General features: G+C 30.1%; 3 protein-coding genes and 1 pseudogene across 3 annotated transcripts; all 4 read right to left on the bottom strand.

The window, feature by feature from the left end:
- Positions 1 to 235: 235 nt before the first annotated feature.
- On the bottom strand, positions 236 to 3,107 carry LOC111314593 (UDP-arabinopyranose mutase 1-like). The gene is made up of 4 exons (XM_022916091.2): positions 2,486 to 3,107; positions 1,179 to 1,429; positions 901 to 1,069; positions 236 to 774 (listed from the first exon to the last, which is right to left on the bottom strand). Exons 1-4 carry the CDS (start codon positions 2,825 to 2,827, stop codon positions 442 to 444), a joined length of 1,095 nt encoding a protein of 364 aa, XP_022771826.1. The 5' UTR covers positions 2,828 to 3,107; the 3' UTR covers positions 236 to 441.
- A 1,062-nt stretch (positions 3,108 to 4,169) lies between these two features.
- Positions 4,170 to 5,019, bottom strand: LOC111313158 (uncharacterized; annotated as a pseudogene).
- Positions 5,020 to 7,872: 2,853 nt separating this feature from the next.
- On the bottom strand, positions 7,873 to 9,111 carry LOC111313565 (protein SEED AND ROOT HAIR PROTECTIVE PROTEIN-like). The gene is made up of 2 exons (XM_022914241.2): positions 8,775 to 9,111; positions 7,873 to 8,480 (listed from the first exon to the last, which is right to left on the bottom strand). Exons 1-2 carry the CDS (start codon positions 8,977 to 8,979, stop codon positions 8,146 to 8,148), a joined length of 540 nt encoding a protein of 179 aa, XP_022769976.2. The 5' UTR covers positions 8,980 to 9,111; the 3' UTR covers positions 7,873 to 8,145.
- A 917-nt stretch (positions 9,112 to 10,028) lies between these two features.
- LOC111313564 (cytochrome P450 85A-like) lies at positions 10,029 to 13,276 on the bottom strand. Its single transcript, XM_022914239.2, has 9 exons — positions 12,957 to 13,276; positions 12,511 to 12,832; positions 12,266 to 12,415; positions 11,923 to 12,171; positions 11,632 to 11,718; positions 11,455 to 11,533; positions 10,588 to 10,694; positions 10,359 to 10,483; positions 10,029 to 10,242 (listed from the first exon to the last, which is right to left on the bottom strand). Exons 1-9 carry the CDS (start codon positions 13,145 to 13,147, stop codon positions 10,155 to 10,157), a joined length of 1,398 nt encoding a protein of 465 aa, XP_022769974.2. The 5' UTR covers positions 13,148 to 13,276; the 3' UTR covers positions 10,029 to 10,154.
- Between the last annotated feature and the right edge of the window lie 4,636 nt (positions 13,277 to 17,912).

The following is a 17,912-nucleotide window of genomic DNA, read 5'->3' as shown; positions in this document are numbered from 1 at the left end:
ACTTGAGTTTAGATTTGGCCATTTTATTCATTCAAAACTCCAAAAAAAACCCGAAATTTAATTTAGTTGATTCATAAAACCATCAAAATTAGGATCAATTTTTTATAAAAAATCCAAAAAAAAGAAAGCATTTTATTCTAAAAGAGAAGGAATGCTAACCTAACTAATTCATTTTAATGTTGTAACTTCATAACATAAAATTAATAAAATTGCAATAAGTCCCGCCAAAATCTAGTTAAGAAAAAGATAAATATATAAATAAAGATACAATACAAAAACAGAAAACTATTAATTCATTAACTGTAGGGAAATAATGGCGCCTGTGGGTAATGGACTTTTTCTACTTTGCTTTGCCATTGGGCCTAGGAGTTGCAGCTGTGTTAAGCACATTCCAAGCTTTCGATATATGTGACGATGACATCAGCATGTGTTGATATTTTTCTAAGCTGCTTTGCCATTTGGCACAGAAGCTCCAGTTGGGTTGAGCTCATCCCAGGCTTCAATCCATGTGACCATTGCATCAGCCAGCTTGTCAAAGTAGGGATCAACTTTGCTAAGCTTTTGCTTGACCTGCTTAGCCAGTTCAAAGTAGCACTTTTGAACAGTGGTGCAGTCTTTTGGAAGGACAGCTTGTTGGAAGAATGGGATGATCTCTTCCTGCCAGAAGATACCCTTATACTCCTTCCTTAGGTTCACAAACGGGTTGCTTGCTTTGCTGTGAAAGATGTAAGGTAGACCTGTTTTGACTCCCAGTCCCAAATGGTCACATATCACCTAAACAATCATCAAGCAGGCAATGGAGATTGGTCTATAAAATTCCGTATGACATCCTCGTTCTGATTGAAAGAGAATTGTAAACAGAAAATAAAATTGTGATACAAATAAATAACTCCATTTTACCTTGGTGCACCAGCCAGCCCACATATCATCGTAGCGTCCAATTGGCTGACCATCACCCATGAGTCCAAAGTACATGGCAGGGCCAATCAACTCACGGTTGAAAGCCAAATTCATACCACACATGGGGAACAAGGTGCCCTTTGGAATTGTCAGAACAGCATCCACAAACCTGATTTATCATGAGTGTTATTAATTAATCATTAATGATATGAAGAAATATCTGTCAAAAGGAATGAAGGCTTTTCCTTTCATTAAAAATTGAAAAAAGAAAATCATACCTAGTGTTCCTCTCAAGAGGCTTCACAAGTTGTGTTGGGGCATCATAATCTGGGATGTTTAGCCACAGGCCATGAGAAACAGCTGTTGGAACACCCTCGCGGAGACTGAATGGGTACCCGCGGACAAAATCAGCACCCTCTCTAAAAGGGTCATACAAGGTGTTGAAGAACAAAGGAGTGGATGGGGATAGCAGGTTCTTGATGTGCTGCTCAAGTGCATTGATTGCTTTGCCGGATGGGTCCTTAGCAACCTAAAATCATAAACAAGATACATAGTTTGGTAGGGATGTTAATTTACTTATATTCCGAAAGAGACACCCCAAGTCCCTAATCATTTTGAACAGTTATGGTTAAAATTAAAAACTGAGGTACAAAAATAAATCCTCGCATAATCATTCAATTGCTCAGATCTTGACATCTAGATTGCTGATTCATCACTTAGCAGTAATATATAATAACACAAACAGATACAATCATCAAATAATAACGCAAACAGATACAATCATTCAAGATTTTAGAATCTCATAGCTGTAGATCACAATGCAACCAATTATTTAATAATTAGAAACGTGTATTTCCATGATACAGCATGTGCAAAGCTGCTAGAAGTGCATTACGTGTGAAAAGAATTTGAATTTTGTCATCAAATGTAAACTGATGAGGCCCAGGCGAGGCAAATGCCAAGAATCAATTGCAAACAGACTTTCCATAATGCAATATCACACTATAATATAAGAAACAAATGCATCAATCAATTTAAATAACGAAGATCTGGCAAGCATTACAGTTCATGCAGAACTCAAATCCTGAATCATGAGGCAATTAGGAAATATGAATTGATTGCTGTATAAATGACTATCGTATTTGATAAAATTAAACACAAATTACTTTCAGAATTGTCCCCGTCAGAAATTCGATTTTGTAAGTTACATGATATGAAAAGTTTTCAAAGTAAATCTGAACAAAAAATAATTCCATTTCTTATTTTTGTCCAAAATTTGCTACCAATTATAACAACATAAATTGAGGAGAAAAAAGAATATACCCAAAGGTAGAAAATTAAATCAGCCAAACGATCAAAGCATCCAAATCTCCAATCAAAACAATGAAAGGATTCAGCTTTTGGGCAAAACAACAAAAACCCAGATACAAAAACGTCAAGCAACTAATAAAGAAAATCAAATCAAGAAAAACCAGAGCATCCAAATTTTCAAACAAAACAATGTAAAGATCCCAAAATTGACTAAAATAACAAAAACCCAAATTCCAAAAACATCAGAATAAGACAAAAGGAAAAAAGAACTTACAAAGCAGTCATCATCAATGGTAAAAATATACTTCTTCTTAGACACCATGTAACCAAAGCAACGGCAAGCAGAGTCCTTGAAGGAAATACAAGAAGCCTTAGGACCCAAAATCCTGTTAATATCATTCCTGTTGTAAAGTTCATAGTCAAAGCCATCAGGGACCTTGATGGTCTTTGAAGGATCGCCATCTTGAACAATGATGAGATGGTAAGGCTCAAAAAATGGCCTCCACATCTCAAGAAAGTCCAAATTTCTTATAGTGGGTATAACAATGTCCAACTCATCTTTCAGCTGAGGCACTGCTGGTGCTGTTGCTTTGGTTGCTGTTGCAGGCTCAACCATTATCACTGCAAAAGAAGAAACTACTAAAGGAAAAAAGAGGTTTTTTGAGATCTATATATATTGAGAGAGAGAGAGATAGAATGTTTATGGTGGGGATTGATTGAAATGAAGAGTTTGTATGGGAATATATATGGAGGGAGAGAGTGGATGCACGTGAAAACGAGTGAAGCGGCACGAGTGAAGGAAGAGACGGGAGAGACGCTAAGAGCTTTGCAGGAAATGAGGACTTCTTCAAAGAGGCAAAAAGCCTGTGCTTTAGGCTTAAGACTTGAGGTTTGTCAAATTGAAAGAGGAAAAAATAAAACAAAAAAAGTGAGTTTTTTCTTTTATTTTTTTATATGTTTATATATATTTTTTATAAAACAATAAATAATTTGATATAAACAAAAAAAAATTATAGACATTAAAATTTAATATTAAATTTTTTTATAATATTTTTTAAAAATAATTATATGAATTAATTTATTTTCATAATTTTTTTTAAAATCATTTTTTCACATTTTTAACTATTCGCAATGGATACCCTAATCATTAAAAAGAAAAAAATATATATAAAAAAAAAACTCTCAATTAAAGAAACTCGAGTTCAATTAGTTTTCACCAACTATTTCTTTTTTTTTATTATTTCTCTTTTTGTTTTTTCAAATTAAAATTTACTGAAAGACTGTCGAAAGTGCAGGGCACTTTCTTACTATTTTTTAAAGTTTTTTCTTTTTATTTAAATGATAAATAACTACTTGAAATTAGGTCCAAAATTATTAGAATTTTAATTATTTTGAAGGGAAACTGTTGTATAAAAATGAGAATTAAAGGCAACAATTATATGCATTTCAACCTACCATAGAAAGGAGATATGCTGCTATAAATGGAAGATAGCCTACTAACTTCTATCATGTGAGCCATTTTGAGTCTAATTTTGACCCTTTTTCTCATTAATTTGGTCAATAACTAGAGGCTTGGAGTGAGAGAATGGGGACAGCTCAAACTAGATGAGTGGATTATATTCCTTTAATGTTCAAAATTTATCAGATCTGTCTCAATTTAAAGTAATTAAATGCTCAATTAAGTATTTAACATTTTATGTATTTTTTCAATTAAAAATTTTATTTTTAATTTGATTTAATTTAAGGTTAAAAATTTTCGAATGCGTTCAAATAAGAGTTTCATTATGGTTATGGATTACACGTGCCAAAAAATAACATGAATCACTATTTTTTTATATGCTTAAATAGTAAAAGCACTCTTTTAATAAAGGTAAAAATTATCATTAAATCCAAGTGCAATTCTTTAACCAACTAAATTAAAAAAAAAAAGGAAGAATTTTTACTTACCAGGAAGAATCTCAATCACTAAGAATGATCGAATCAGCAATATCCATCAAAGGTCTTAAACAATCCAACAAGAACTTCCTGGCAAACAAGCAAGAACTCGAGTAATTCGACTTCCTCAACCCATAAATCAACTTAACTGACACTTCTTTCGGCTTATACATAAGGGGGTGACCCGCCATTGTTCCGGTCCAATTAACCTGAGTTAAGGTACAGTGAGTCACCCTATTATGATCTTGCATTGATAACAAATTCGAAAAATAATGCTCATCTGAGTAACACTTGTTGGCATGATAATGCGATAACTTAAATTTCATTCAAAGCGTCTGATCTTTTATCACAAATAACGCGTGTTTCTGAGTCAACACAAAGAACTGGGATCCAACTTGGAACTCTTCAAACGACACTTCAGGCATCATCACGAAACGGCCATGCGTTACATACCATTTCCACAATCTAGGTTCCTTAGAAATGATCTTAATGAATGATTTGTACTTGACCCGAACACCATACTGAGTCAAGTCAGACGAGTTGGGGTCCGAGTTAAAGGTGAGATAAAAGTTTTTTGAGGTGAAGAGGGAACGGTAGATGTAATAAGCATTGGCGGGATCGTCAAGGATGGCAGTGGTAAAAAGGGGTTGGGTGGTGGAAATTAGCATAGCGGAGCCCGAAAAGCGCGTTGAATTTGGTCTTGAGTTTCTTGTTATCAACAGATTTGATTTTAGGTATTAAGTATTTCATGTTTTAATTGTTTTGTTATCCGTTTCGTAATTTATTAGATTGGATTTAATAGCTTTAATGGTAAATGTAAATAAAAAGTAGATTTAATATTGCATATAAAAATTACTGTCGTAACTTAACCATTATTTGAACACATTTAAAATTTTTTAATCTTAAATTGAATCAAATTAAAAATAAGATTTTAATTAAGAAAATACATAAACGTTATATTCTTAATTAAGTATTTAGACATTTAAAGTTGAAGGAGAAAATATTTTAGATCTTTGGCTAAAATATTAAAAGAGTTTCTCAATTTTACCATTTTTATTTAAATAAATTCTGATATTTTTATTTTATCTAAATAAGTTCTTATTTTTTGGTTTATATTCAAGTATATTTTTATTTCAAATAAAATATTAATTTATATTAAAGATTTATTTATATATAAATTAAAAGATAAAAGTTTATTTAGATACAAATTAAAGTTAAAGTACTTATTTTAACATAAAGTAAAGATTAAGAGCTTATTTGGATATAATAAAAATATATGAATTTATCTAAATAAAATAATAAAATATAGAAATTTTTTATTATTTTAACCTAGATTTTTCTATAAAACTATTAATCATAATTTTAATTGTAGAATATCGGTATATTTATATATTTTTTAAATTAATTTCCTTTTTTTTTACTTTAAACTAAATTATAGTTTGAGTAAGAATTAAAACCCACTTATATTAGAATAAGTATTACATTTTGTCCTCTTTAAATCAAAATGAATATTGATAATAGCCTGCGTAAATAATGCAGAGAAAATTTATAATATCGAATTAAGCTTTTATAAAAGTCAGTATCTAACTTTTAAAATTTTTTGAGCAAAATCTTATACTTTATTCATTAGTGAGTAGTCGAACAATATTAAAATAAAAATATGAAATTCTAAAAGGGAAATCGTTCATTTTAAATCTTTATAATATATTCATTTTAATTTGTCAAAAAAATATGAATTCATGAAACTTAGAAGAGGTTTTATTAATTTTTAATAAATGAAAAGACAAATTAAAATAATTTAAAATATAAATTCATGTGCTACAACTCGAGAAAATAAATGAATTTTTTTAAACAAAGCTAGAAGAAAGCCAGCTAACTGACAAATGCTGGCTTCATGTAGGTCATGACGTATGGCGTTTTAACAAAGAAAAAAAAAAAGAGAAAAAGAATAAAAAAAAATGCCATTGAAATAAAATTGTAGATTTTCCACCGACAAGGAGGGGGCTTCTATCTTTTGAATCTTTTGATGCGGAGTGAAAAGTGGAAAGCTTAAAAGAGAGGTTTTGGTTTTTGTGGGACTAAAAATAAGACACGTGTCCTTCGACAAAATCCCAATTTGAAAATTTGTTGTCTTAATTCTCGCAGTTAATTGTGGGCTTTTGTAGTAATAATACCATTCATTTACTTTTGAGTTTTTGAGGAACCAAATTAATTTGTTAGTTATGATGATAACACGTGTTACATTCTTGGTGCTTCCTTAAAAGTCCAACATAAAGCTTGACCCCTTTTCTTTTCTAATTTCAATCCCCTTTGAAAAGGAAAAGAATTTCACTGCCTAGGTTAATGTCTTTTCATCAACTCTGGTTAGTCAATGAGAAGAGATTTCAAATCTACAATTTAATTCAATTAGGTATCTAATCATTACAACATTTAACAAATTTAAATTCAAATTTCAAAACATATAATTTTTTTATTTTAAAATAACAGCCTGTTTTGATATAAAAAATAAAAAACTTAATTAGAATTAAAATAAAAAGCTTGGTTAGGCAGTAAAGCAGCCTGTTCTAGTCAAAGGAAGTTCCTTGTAAACACATCAAAAATTGGGCGCTTTCCCACTTAAACAAGTTGGAAAATACAGACCAAACTAGGTCCACATTCCAAACCAGCATCTTTTTTTTTCCTTTCATTCTGGCTGCTAAACAAGTCCGGTGGTCATTTATAAAATTTCAACTGAAATCAAATTTATTAATACAAATAAATTCATCAATTAAAATATTTATAACACAATTTATCTATTAAATATAAGTTAAATTAAAACTCGCAAGATTTCTCTACAAGCATGTAACATGTGACAATGCCATTGCCTACTCAAAAGTCGTTGACAATCTAAAATCAGCACAGTACTTTTATATTTAATATAGTTGGCCTAGTAAAATGGATTCGATTGATCCATCTTAAATTATTATTTGATATAGTTGCACCTAATTATTTACCTATAAATTGGAATTTTCATTGACACCTATAAACTTATTTAAGAGTTAAATTATTTATTTAAATCCGAAGATTTATTCAAATCTTGAAAGAATTTGAATAAAAAAAATTAAAACCCATTACATAAATTTGAACACAATATTTAAATCCATTTAAATTTCAAACTAGATTTTGAACAAAAATTTAAAACTCAAATCTAACCCAACCAACCTAAATTCACTTATATATATTTTTTATTTATATATATGTGAATTATATAAAAATTAATTCACATATTTATAAAAATATATATATTTTATTACACTTAATTTTTATTTTTATATAATTTTATTTTAATTTATATATATAATTTATATTTTTAATTTTTATATATATGTAAATTAAATATGATCTTATTAAATTTAATTTAATTATTTTTTAATTTTTTATATATAAATTAAATTTAATAAGGATGTTTAAAATTTATTTTTTTAATATGAGACAAATTTCAAAAAACAATTTGAAATTTGAGTAAAATTTAAACAAATATGTAAGTTATTAATACGAAATCTGAATTAGATTCAAAATCAGTCTGGGCCATGAATAGCTCTAAACATATATCATCAAAAAACTAAAAAAAATAACTTCAAAACTTATAAAAACCGAACAATTTTGCTGAACAATGCCTCTCTCATCTTAATTAACAAGAGAAAAGGTTATTATATCATAAACTCAAATTTTACATCAATTAATTCATCCAATCACAGCAGGTATGGATTTAAATCCACGTGCTTGCAATTTCTTCCCTCCTGTAAGATGCTACCAAAAATATTTATTCTACCAGGCAAATCACCCAAATATTCATTTCACAACCTTACAATAAAATCAACTATGGGAGCAATTGCAACCCATTTTCTCATCCAAAAAGAAAATTTTCTTTGGCAAAATCAGGAATATCATAAGCAAAACAAAACAAAAAATCTTTTAACGAAGAAGAAATTCTCGAAGAATTACGAGAATGTGATAATGTTAATAATCGTTAGAGGAAGGTTTGGGTTGCAAGGTGTAGATGAAAGGTGGCACTGAATATAACTTCATCTTCTTGTTGTCGAGCAGGCCACGATAAGAGAGGGGAGCACCACTTATTCCTTTGTTGACATCAGTTGCAACTTTACAAGTCTCCAAAAGAGATTTTTCAAGGAATGCCTTGCATTCGGTAAGCTTTAGATTGTTACCGAGTTCATTAGGGAACAAAGTTGCAAAGTAATAACCCTTTGAATCTGTGGCTTTGCTCAAGATGGAGAAAGGTGCTGTTTCATAACCATGCTCATCAACAGCTAGACATGTTATTCTAGCAACAGCTCCTGCACTCAATTACTATTAATAAGATAAGTATATAATCATATGTGAAATATAATATGGATTTAGAACTTAATTCAATTGGTTTATATAATTACTTTTAAGAGTTGATATTTAATAAATTTAAAACTTAAATCTCGACACTTAAAAGTTACATTTCTCGACATGACATAATAATTATATCAAATCCGCTTTTAGTACTCATGTATGCATAAACTCATGAATCTGTGTATATATATATACACGTTCCTACCCTTGAAATAAAAAGAAATTTTCCTAGGGATAGGCTTAGGGATTACCTTCAATTGGGATTGTTTTGGGGCCTGATTTACATAAAATAAGCCCTTCAACACCAATGGGGAGTGGCTTTTCTTTCATATCAAACATTGGCTTGTAAAGTACTTTTGGTTTTGAACCATAAGCATAATCACTAGCAGAAGCAATAACAATCATAAATGAGAATAGAATCAGAGAGACGGTAAAGGAGAAAGAGTTGAGAGCCATTAAAATGTGATGATAAAAACACTAATTTAAGCCTTTAAGAATGATCAATATGGAAAAGCTCAAGGCGTGAGAGAGCCATTGCAAATGCCCACATATATAAGTGATAAATCCTTAACATTATCCAACCAATAATCCTATGATTGCCAAATAAAATAATGTGTAGCAATGAGCTGCTTGCACGATCCATGAAACTTTTTATATATTTCATGATAAGGTGTTCATTGAATCAACACCCATAATTGAAATGACTTTTTCTTATAGCTATTAGGTTGATAGTAGTGGGTTTCATGATGACAATAATTGAAGTCCACTCTGTATAGTGTCAAAGGTTGGAGTCCTTGGTTGCCATTTGGTTCTTTGAAAAATACGGAAGCAGGATTTGGCCAACTTTTGGGAGCAAACTTGAAATGTTATGGGCCCATGATTACTTAAATGAAATCTATGAGTTTGGCCTGTCCAAATTAAGTAGAGCCCATCGTTTCTCCGGTCCACCATATAGTCCATTAGGCTGAAAGGTCTAAATCTAGCCCAAGAAAGAATTTGTCAAGAAATGTTGGCTGATGCCTCCGGGCAATGGACCAAAAAGAGAAAAAAAAATGGAAAAATCATAGAACAAACTTAGGATATCAGACTAAAATTTCTGAAATAGAATTCTTTAATTTGAATTTCTCCTCTTCCAACTTCACTATCAGAAATGAAGAAAAAAAATGAACAAAAAATTACAATAGCTTTTCAAGTTATAGGAGCAGATATACCCATTTAAGAGTTGAAGTCCAACTGGAATATGGGCTAAAAGGTTCCAAACTTCGAACCTGGAAAGGAAAATTTATCTAGAATTGTTTAGATTATCGTAATTTTTTTATATAAAAGAGAGGTTGCAGTCTAGAAATATGAAAAAAAATTTTAAATATTAAAATTTAAATGTTAATTGTGTTTACATGAATCAATTAAACTCTTGATTCAAAATATTTTTATTTCCAAATTCTCTCGGTTTGATAACAATTTGCCATAATTAATACTACCAAATAATAGAGGGCAGAATTTCCGAATTCAGAGTCTGATAATACAAAAACTCATCAGTGTCATTGATTTTTCTACTATTGTTAGATCATATTAATTGTACATCCTTTTTTCCCTTTTGATTGCTATATCTCTTCTGTACATACATCTGCTAGTCAGTAAGATGAAACTCTAATGTGTAGTCCTTTTGGTGCTTCAACTCTTGGAAATTTCATCAATTTTTCTCCCCCAACTTCTTCCCATCTGCACCCAAAAATGAAAATGGAAAAAAATTAATAAATTTCCGGTTAACCAGGTCCATTTTGTTCAGGAGATGTATTTTTGTGCTTTTCAGATTAAACAATGATTTATCAGCTTACCTGTATCTAGTTACAAAATAGTGAAGGAATGTAGAAATTTCTGCTATTCCAAGTTCCTTTCCAGGACACTGCCTGGTGCCTCCTCCAAATATCAAGAAATAACTTTGAGATTCCAAGCTCTTGTCCTGCATTCAGGAATCATTTCAAGATTAAAAATGGAACTTCTTTCATGGATAAAATGTAGGGAAAATGGGAAAGAAAAATGGAAAAGAAATTATCGATTACGAACCATCCATCTCCATGGATTGAAGGCTAATGGATCAGGATACAGACAAGGGTCATAGTTTATCTCTCTTGTATAAACATAAATTCTCCAGTCTTTAGGAATCACAAATCCTGGAATTAAAACAGAAATGAAATTTGAAGATTAGACATGTATATTTCCTTGTAAATTGTTTCACTGTTAGGAAAAAGTCCGACCAACTTTCTAGAGGCCAGTGAAAAACCCAATCATTTGGCAAAAATGAGTTGGTAAAAGTTTCAAAAGAAAAAAGGAATAGAATATATTTTACCCTAATAAAAAACTTTTTTGGGGGACAAAGGACACCACGGTTCAGGGATGAAGAAAGAGTTTAATGCACTTCTTTTCGAATTTCAGATCTATTATATATTATTTTTTAAAATAATTATATAAATCAATTCAACAAAACTTTCATTCAAAACTTCTTTCCTTTAGAAAAGGCTTGCTTTCTTTTCAAAAATCATTGAAAATAAGACAATGAATCATGCTGGGGATTGTCTAGCTGGATTGGTAGGTATGCCATGTAAATCATGAGAGGGTAAGGCCCACCGAGGGAAGATGATCTCATGTCCATTACCTTTTCCTGGGCTCAAAAAGTTCTTAAAGGAGCTGCTAACTGCAAACTCAGCTTTTCTTTTCTTTTTTTTTTTTATCCATTGGATTACAAAGGGAGGAAATGACGGGATTTGAACCTCACCCACAAACCATTTTCAAGATTTTTTGGTCACTGGGTCAAGAAGAAGCTGAAGGCGCAAACTAAGCTTCTTGAGCCCCCATAAAGTTCATACAGAAAGGTAGAACAAAAAGAAACTATTTTCTATTTATGGATACCACTTTGAGTATTTTAATGCTCACCATTCAGTTCCATTTCTTGAGTAGTTTTCCTCAAAACTCCATTAACAATTGTAGCTAATCTTGAAGTCTCAAAGATCACCTTCATAAAAAAAGGCGCAGAAAATCATTGAACTTTTCTTTATAAAATTAAGTGAATAAAAAAATGGTTTGTCTAAAAACGGACTACAAATTTCTTACCGCTCTAGTAAACTTCATTAACTTAAGGTCATTCCATTCAATTGGATCCTCTGGCCTTTTTCTTTCCCTAATTGCCATATGTTCTTTCTGAAAAAAAAAATTTAATAATAAGTAAAAAAACCCTTCAAAATTACTTCATACAATCACCTTTAAAAATTAGTATTCAATCAGTATGAAATTTAAATTCTAACACAAATAACACTTTCCCCTATTACCAGATTGCAGCTTTAAAAAAAAAAAAAATAGAAAACAGTTCAAAGTTTAAGAAAAATGTTTTGGTTTTTCACTTACTCTTAGCTCTTCGAGAACCCTTGGATGATCATGGAGATACTTGACAGCCATCATCGATGTAGTCGAAACAGTTTCGTAACCAGAATACAAAATTGTGATTATTTGATCAATGATCTCATTATCACTTAGTTTGTATCTATTACTATCATCTTTTCTCATCAAAAAGCCAAGCATGTCCTTGTGGGATTCTTCAGAATCTCTTCTCTCTTCTATGAGTTGTCCTAATATTCTTAGAATATTTTTCCTTGCCTGCAAATCACAGCGAAAAATCTTACCTGATTCACTATAAACAAAAACTGCCACGAAAGACTAGATATAGGAGTTGAAATTATTGTCAATTTACCTGAAATCCGCGGCGATAATTTGTACCAGGTAGATCAATAGGAAGTGATAAGGTCCCTAAAACCAGTTTAAAGAACTCAGGCATGAATTCTTGAGCTACTGAACTGGATTCAGCACGGGCAATTTGCTTAAGTGATGATAAAAATGCCATCTAAACAAAATATCATAACAAAAACAGAGAAACTATATGAGCAAAAACTTTCAAAATTTTCATAGCTATTGTATGAATTTGAATGTCATACAAACCTCTTTAGTCTTTTCTTGTATGTTAATGACTTTGTTGTCCCAATTACTGAGGAAAGCTCTCATGAATTCATCTATTTTTGGTAAAAGTTGCTCTCTGATCACAGTGGGGCTAATGAGGGCAAGCAGAGCTCCTCTCATTTGCTTATGAGTGGAGCCATGGACTGCTGAAATGTTGCATTTTCCCAAGATATCTAGCATGGATTGTGGGTAGCCAGGAACAAGGCCTTTGGCTTCATTCATGAGGATATATCTGTTGAGCTCTGGATCCATGGAAACAACAGTAGGACACCCCAGTATGTGGGATTTGAAAAAACTGCCATACCTGTTTGTAACAAAAAAAAAGTAAATATTAATCCATAAAAAAAAAGGAAAAAAGAGAAAGCAAATAAGCTGCTCTAAAGGGAACAGAAAGAGCAAAGTAAGGAAGAATGAGGTAAAACAATCACCTGGCTCTTTGGTTTTTCATGAAGTTGGGACCTTGCTTGAGAAACTCAGTCGTTTCTCCAAAGATTGGCCAACCCATTGTACCAGGAGGCAGACTTTTCTTACTGTATTTCATCTCGTTCCATCTCAACAAAGCAGTGCAGATACAGACGACCAAGACAAGCAACCCAAGAATCCCCATGAAAAGAGCCATTGTTGCTCCCAAGAGGCTCTCCAAAGTCGCAATTCAAAAAAATATGAAAGTGTTCTGGGGCTTCCTGCTAAGTCTAAATTAGCCAGAAGGTTGCATATATATAGCCCTGTAACCCCCACCCCCTCCTCTTCTATGTATAGTAATTGAGAAATTAAAGACATATAGGCCAAACCATGCAGCTAACTAGGAGGGGACCCTACCATTACTGATTTCAAGTAATAAGCAGCCCAAGAAGAAACTTTAAAAAAAAGAGAATGATATATTTTATAAAAAAAAGTCGAAAATAAAAGAAATGATAAAAAAAAAATGCCGATTAGGACAACTAATTCAGTCGTTCTTCCTGATTTTGGGCATGAATGTAGTTTGAGAGTAAAGTTGGGAGATACTATCAATACTGTTGTGGGATTTTACAGTTATTTATTTATTGGGATTTTTTTAAGTTGGAGAAATATGCATTATTATTTGAGTTAAATGTTAGAGTGCTATTTTTATAGTTATTTTTTATGATAAGGAATTATTGGTGGGTTTTACAAAGAAATGGTTTGGATATATTGGCATGAAATCTACATAAAAAAGGACCAACTTATTAAGTTTTAAAAAAATAATAAGAAATGTATAAAGGAGAACATGTACACCAACACCACCCTATTGGACCTAGAATTAAAAAGAAAAAAAAAAGCACACTCTTAAATCCCCAGCCCCTCACATGTCTGTCAACAAGATCTGCTCATGGAATTACCAAAAACCACTGATGAAAGACAGCCCCTTGGTTAATGTGTGAATAAGTGAAGAGAGAGAGAGAGAGTTTTGGTTACATTGTCACTGCAAGTTTTAAACTTGGACTGCCCCTTCGTAGCAGTTTGCTGCTGTGTAATGACACTGCAATTCCTTGGAAAACTATACTATTTGGACCGTTTATCAAATTGACTTCCAAGTATCAAATTGATATACAATTCCAACTCTATCTTTTTTTTTTTTTTTCTTATAGGGTTTCTCAACAGAGATAAAACTTGAAATACAACAATAGTATTTTCTATGAGATTACGTGGACAAGTAGGAATTTTAAGTAATATGGTATTTAGATTTTGTTTAAATCTAATCACTTTTTCGAAATATTTAAATTAAACAATGATTATAAATCATGTATTTTAGATGATTAATAAATAATTACTAATAATACTCGAATTCAAAATCTTTTTATACAAAAAAAAAATAAATTTTAATCAATTGAATTAACGACTTATTAGTAAAAACTTTGTTTTTATATTATGATATATTCAAATTTTTATATTTAAAATATCTAAAACAAATTGGACCATGAAAGAAAAAGATATTTCTCCTTCCTAATTGAATTATGGGCGAACGAGTAGAAATTATATTAACAGTATTTTTTTTCTCAAGTTTTAATATTTCATTTTAAAAATTTTACAGGTGTTTATTTTTTTTTTTGCCACAAAAATTAAAGGTGATTTTATACATGAAAAAGTAAAGGAGTTAAAATGAGTCAGCAATAAAGCATTTGTCTTGATGTTAAATTGCATTCCCGAAAATCCTGAATTTCACTTCCAAGAATTTAAGTCATTTCTTAGGTGAGTTTAATTAATTAATCTTACTATTACTATGAACTGACCTTTCTAATTATCACTTATCATCTAACAATCTTTTCATTAACTTTGGTAAACATCTTTGGCTATTTGTGGTCAATCATAACAATTTTGAATATGTAAAAAAATATTTTCAAAAAAAAAAAAAATTCTAAAACCAAAAAAAAAAAAGTAATACATATAAATTGATCAAAGAAAATCTATAAAACAAACTATGCTTTAATTCCAAAAAGGCAACAATGAGATTTGGAGGTTTGCATTTGAATAAGATAAATGCTTAGTCTTATATACTAATCACATCAATTTGACTAAAGAAAGATTAAGGATTTGGAGTTTTGCTAATCTATTACTTTTCAACGTATATTGTTTGGTTTGCGTACAAGATCTAAATTATTTTTTGCTTTACTGATTGATTGGAATATATCAATGACACACAACCACTCCTCCCATTACTCTGAATTTGCTTAATGTCCCGAAATTTCAGGAAAAATTGTTCTAATATGTCAATTAAGATATGTTTGTCACTAGGAAAAAGTTTCAAAATTTTGACCAATTTTAGCCTAACTATGAAAAATAAAAAATGGAGAATATGAAAAGATTGAAATATTATTTTGTTCTAAATATTTAAAGACAAATTGTTTGTTTTATAAACCAGATATGCGTTTTATAAAATTTAATTGCATTCGAAATTAACATCAACAAAAAATCATAAGGTAAACTTGAATTCATGCATTTCATATTGAGAAGGGCAAGTTCAACCAATTGAACTAACCCTTCATTTTTTTTTTTTTTTAATCTTATGTGCATTAGTAAAGATTAAAAAAGGTAGATGGTAAAAAAATTGAATGAAAAAAAATAAAAATTATATTGTTTATCATTATCTAAGTGCATATAAAAATAGATAATCTTTTCATTCCTCTTTATTTTTCTAATCTTTTCAATGATAAAGGATTTTCTAAATAAAAATAGAAAATAATCAGCTTTCATTTCTCACTTTACGAAACACTAATTAAAATAATTTTTTAATTAAATAATTTAATCTAGTGAAGCTCATTCTAATTGAGCTTGAAGGTTTGTGAGGATAACCGGATGCTCGAGGAATACACTTTACCAGAGTATTAATTTATACGTTTTTTTTTTTTAATTTTTTTCTTCCCTCTTTCTTTTCAAGCCAAAGATGAACCAAATTGGTGGTACATTGGCAAGTGTGCAGCTAAGATGGTCCTTTTGTCGTTGAAAGGTGCTAAGTATAAAAGTCCTTTGCCATTTATTAGTACTTAATGCCTGCTGCAAATAGGTGGTACAAGCCAGATTGTTGTGGATGTAATCTGAGGATGCTACAAACATCAACAATTGCAAAAATCATTCAGCCAATCTTTCACATTTTCTGGCTTAATTAACTAATCTTCTGTTTTATCCAGATCCTAATTAATTAATTCGTGTTTTGAGCTTGAAATTTTAAATTTGTTTTTCTTTTTTTTTTAAGACCATGGAAAATTTAGCCTTAAATTTTGATGGAATTGAAGTCTAAAAATGTGAAGAAGGTTAATGAGTGTATAAAACAATAAAAGATGAAATACAAAATTGGCAGAACATTGATAGAAGCCTATAATTAAAACAATATACTTTAGGAGAAACACAATATTAAGTATGAACACCGAATTTTTCTTCAAATTTCCTTTTTTTTTTTCTGCTAACATTATCAAAACCTAGATTTTTTTAATCAAATTTGACAGAAATTAGGTTGTGATTTTAACAAAAAAAGTTTAACACAGTAAATAAAATCTGAACACCTTTCTTGATTATTCAATTTTCATAATAAATATAATATATATATACATACACACATTCAGACGATAAATATTTGATTTTTAACACAACATACATATATTGATTTATTTTTCCAAGATCACCTTTTTTCGATTTTACTTTTAATTTCATCAATTCTATTCTCACATTTTTTACTTGAGAAACTTTTCATTTGTCCTATATTTAGAAATTTAAACCTTATGACTCAAACCTTATGTGTAAAAAATGGAAAGTCTTCTTAAAGTTACTAAAAAGATATGTGTAATCTTAACATCCGCATAAAAGATTTTTCAATTTGATCCATATAGAAAGATAAAATGGTCTCAAGAAAAAAAAAAAAAACTTATGGTTCTTGCTTCTTGGAGTAAGCTAGGTTTCAATTTCATTGAATAAATCAAGAAAGACAGAAGCCAAAGGCAAATTGCACAAAACTTTTGGACGGCTCCTTACAGTAGGTGGTGTACATGATGATCAGTCTAATCGACCATGTTGTATTTATTTAATTTATAAAGGAGATATATGAGGCATTTTGTCTTGTATTTTCAATTTATTTATTTATCTCTTCCTCTAATTCTACTTCCAATTTGTTTTTGACTTTTGCTGAAGTTGATGGCTTGTCTTGATGTGGAACTAAAGGTGGAACAGATGGTGACTTGAAAGAAAGTATAGGATCCATGGGGGATCCTTGGAAAAGGATTTGACACAAAAGATGCAATTAATTTCTACCCCCTATATATATATATTTTTCAAGTAATTTGAAAAAGGGTCATCAATTTTTTTTTTCTTTTCGGTCCTTTTTTTTTCCATAACAAGATTGGGTTTTTAACGAAGAAAGATATCGTTGGTTTTTTGGGTTGATAGAACAAAAATATGTATTGTTTTTTTATATATATAAAATAGATCATGATATAAGAATAAAAAAAGTATAAATATAAAAAATTGAATTATAAATTTATTAAATATCACAAAAATCAATTGATTAAATTCTGAATTTAATATGTATTGCAATTTGAGTAGAATAAAAAATGACAAAAATAAAATTGTGCAAAAAATAATAAATTGCTAAAAAAATCAACAAAATATAATAAATAATAAAAATAAAATATAAAACTCAAATATAAAATGATAAAATAAAAAAATAAAAATAAAAATAAAAAAAGAAAAACTTGTGATTGGGTTGGGTTGTGCATGGTAAAATACATAGATCTAGGTGCCTTCAATTTCAGGCTTTTCTTCATAAGTGTTTGAGCATCTCTCTCTTTCTAAAATAGTTATTTTTCTGTCTTCTCTCTAACTGATTTCAAAAAATGAACGAATAAATCCTAATAGCTGATAGAGAATTTTCAAAAACC

This window comes from Durio zibethinus, chromosome 23 (assembly GCF_047325235.1).
Source record: "Durio zibethinus cultivar Kanyao isolate XHJ-2024 chromosome 23, ASM4732523v1, whole genome shotgun sequence".
In the NCBI taxonomy this organism is placed as follows: Eukaryota; Viridiplantae; Streptophyta; class Magnoliopsida; order Malvales; family Malvaceae; genus Durio; species Durio zibethinus.
Note: the sequence above shows the minus strand (reverse complement) of the source record. Positions and strands in the feature narration are given on the sequence as shown.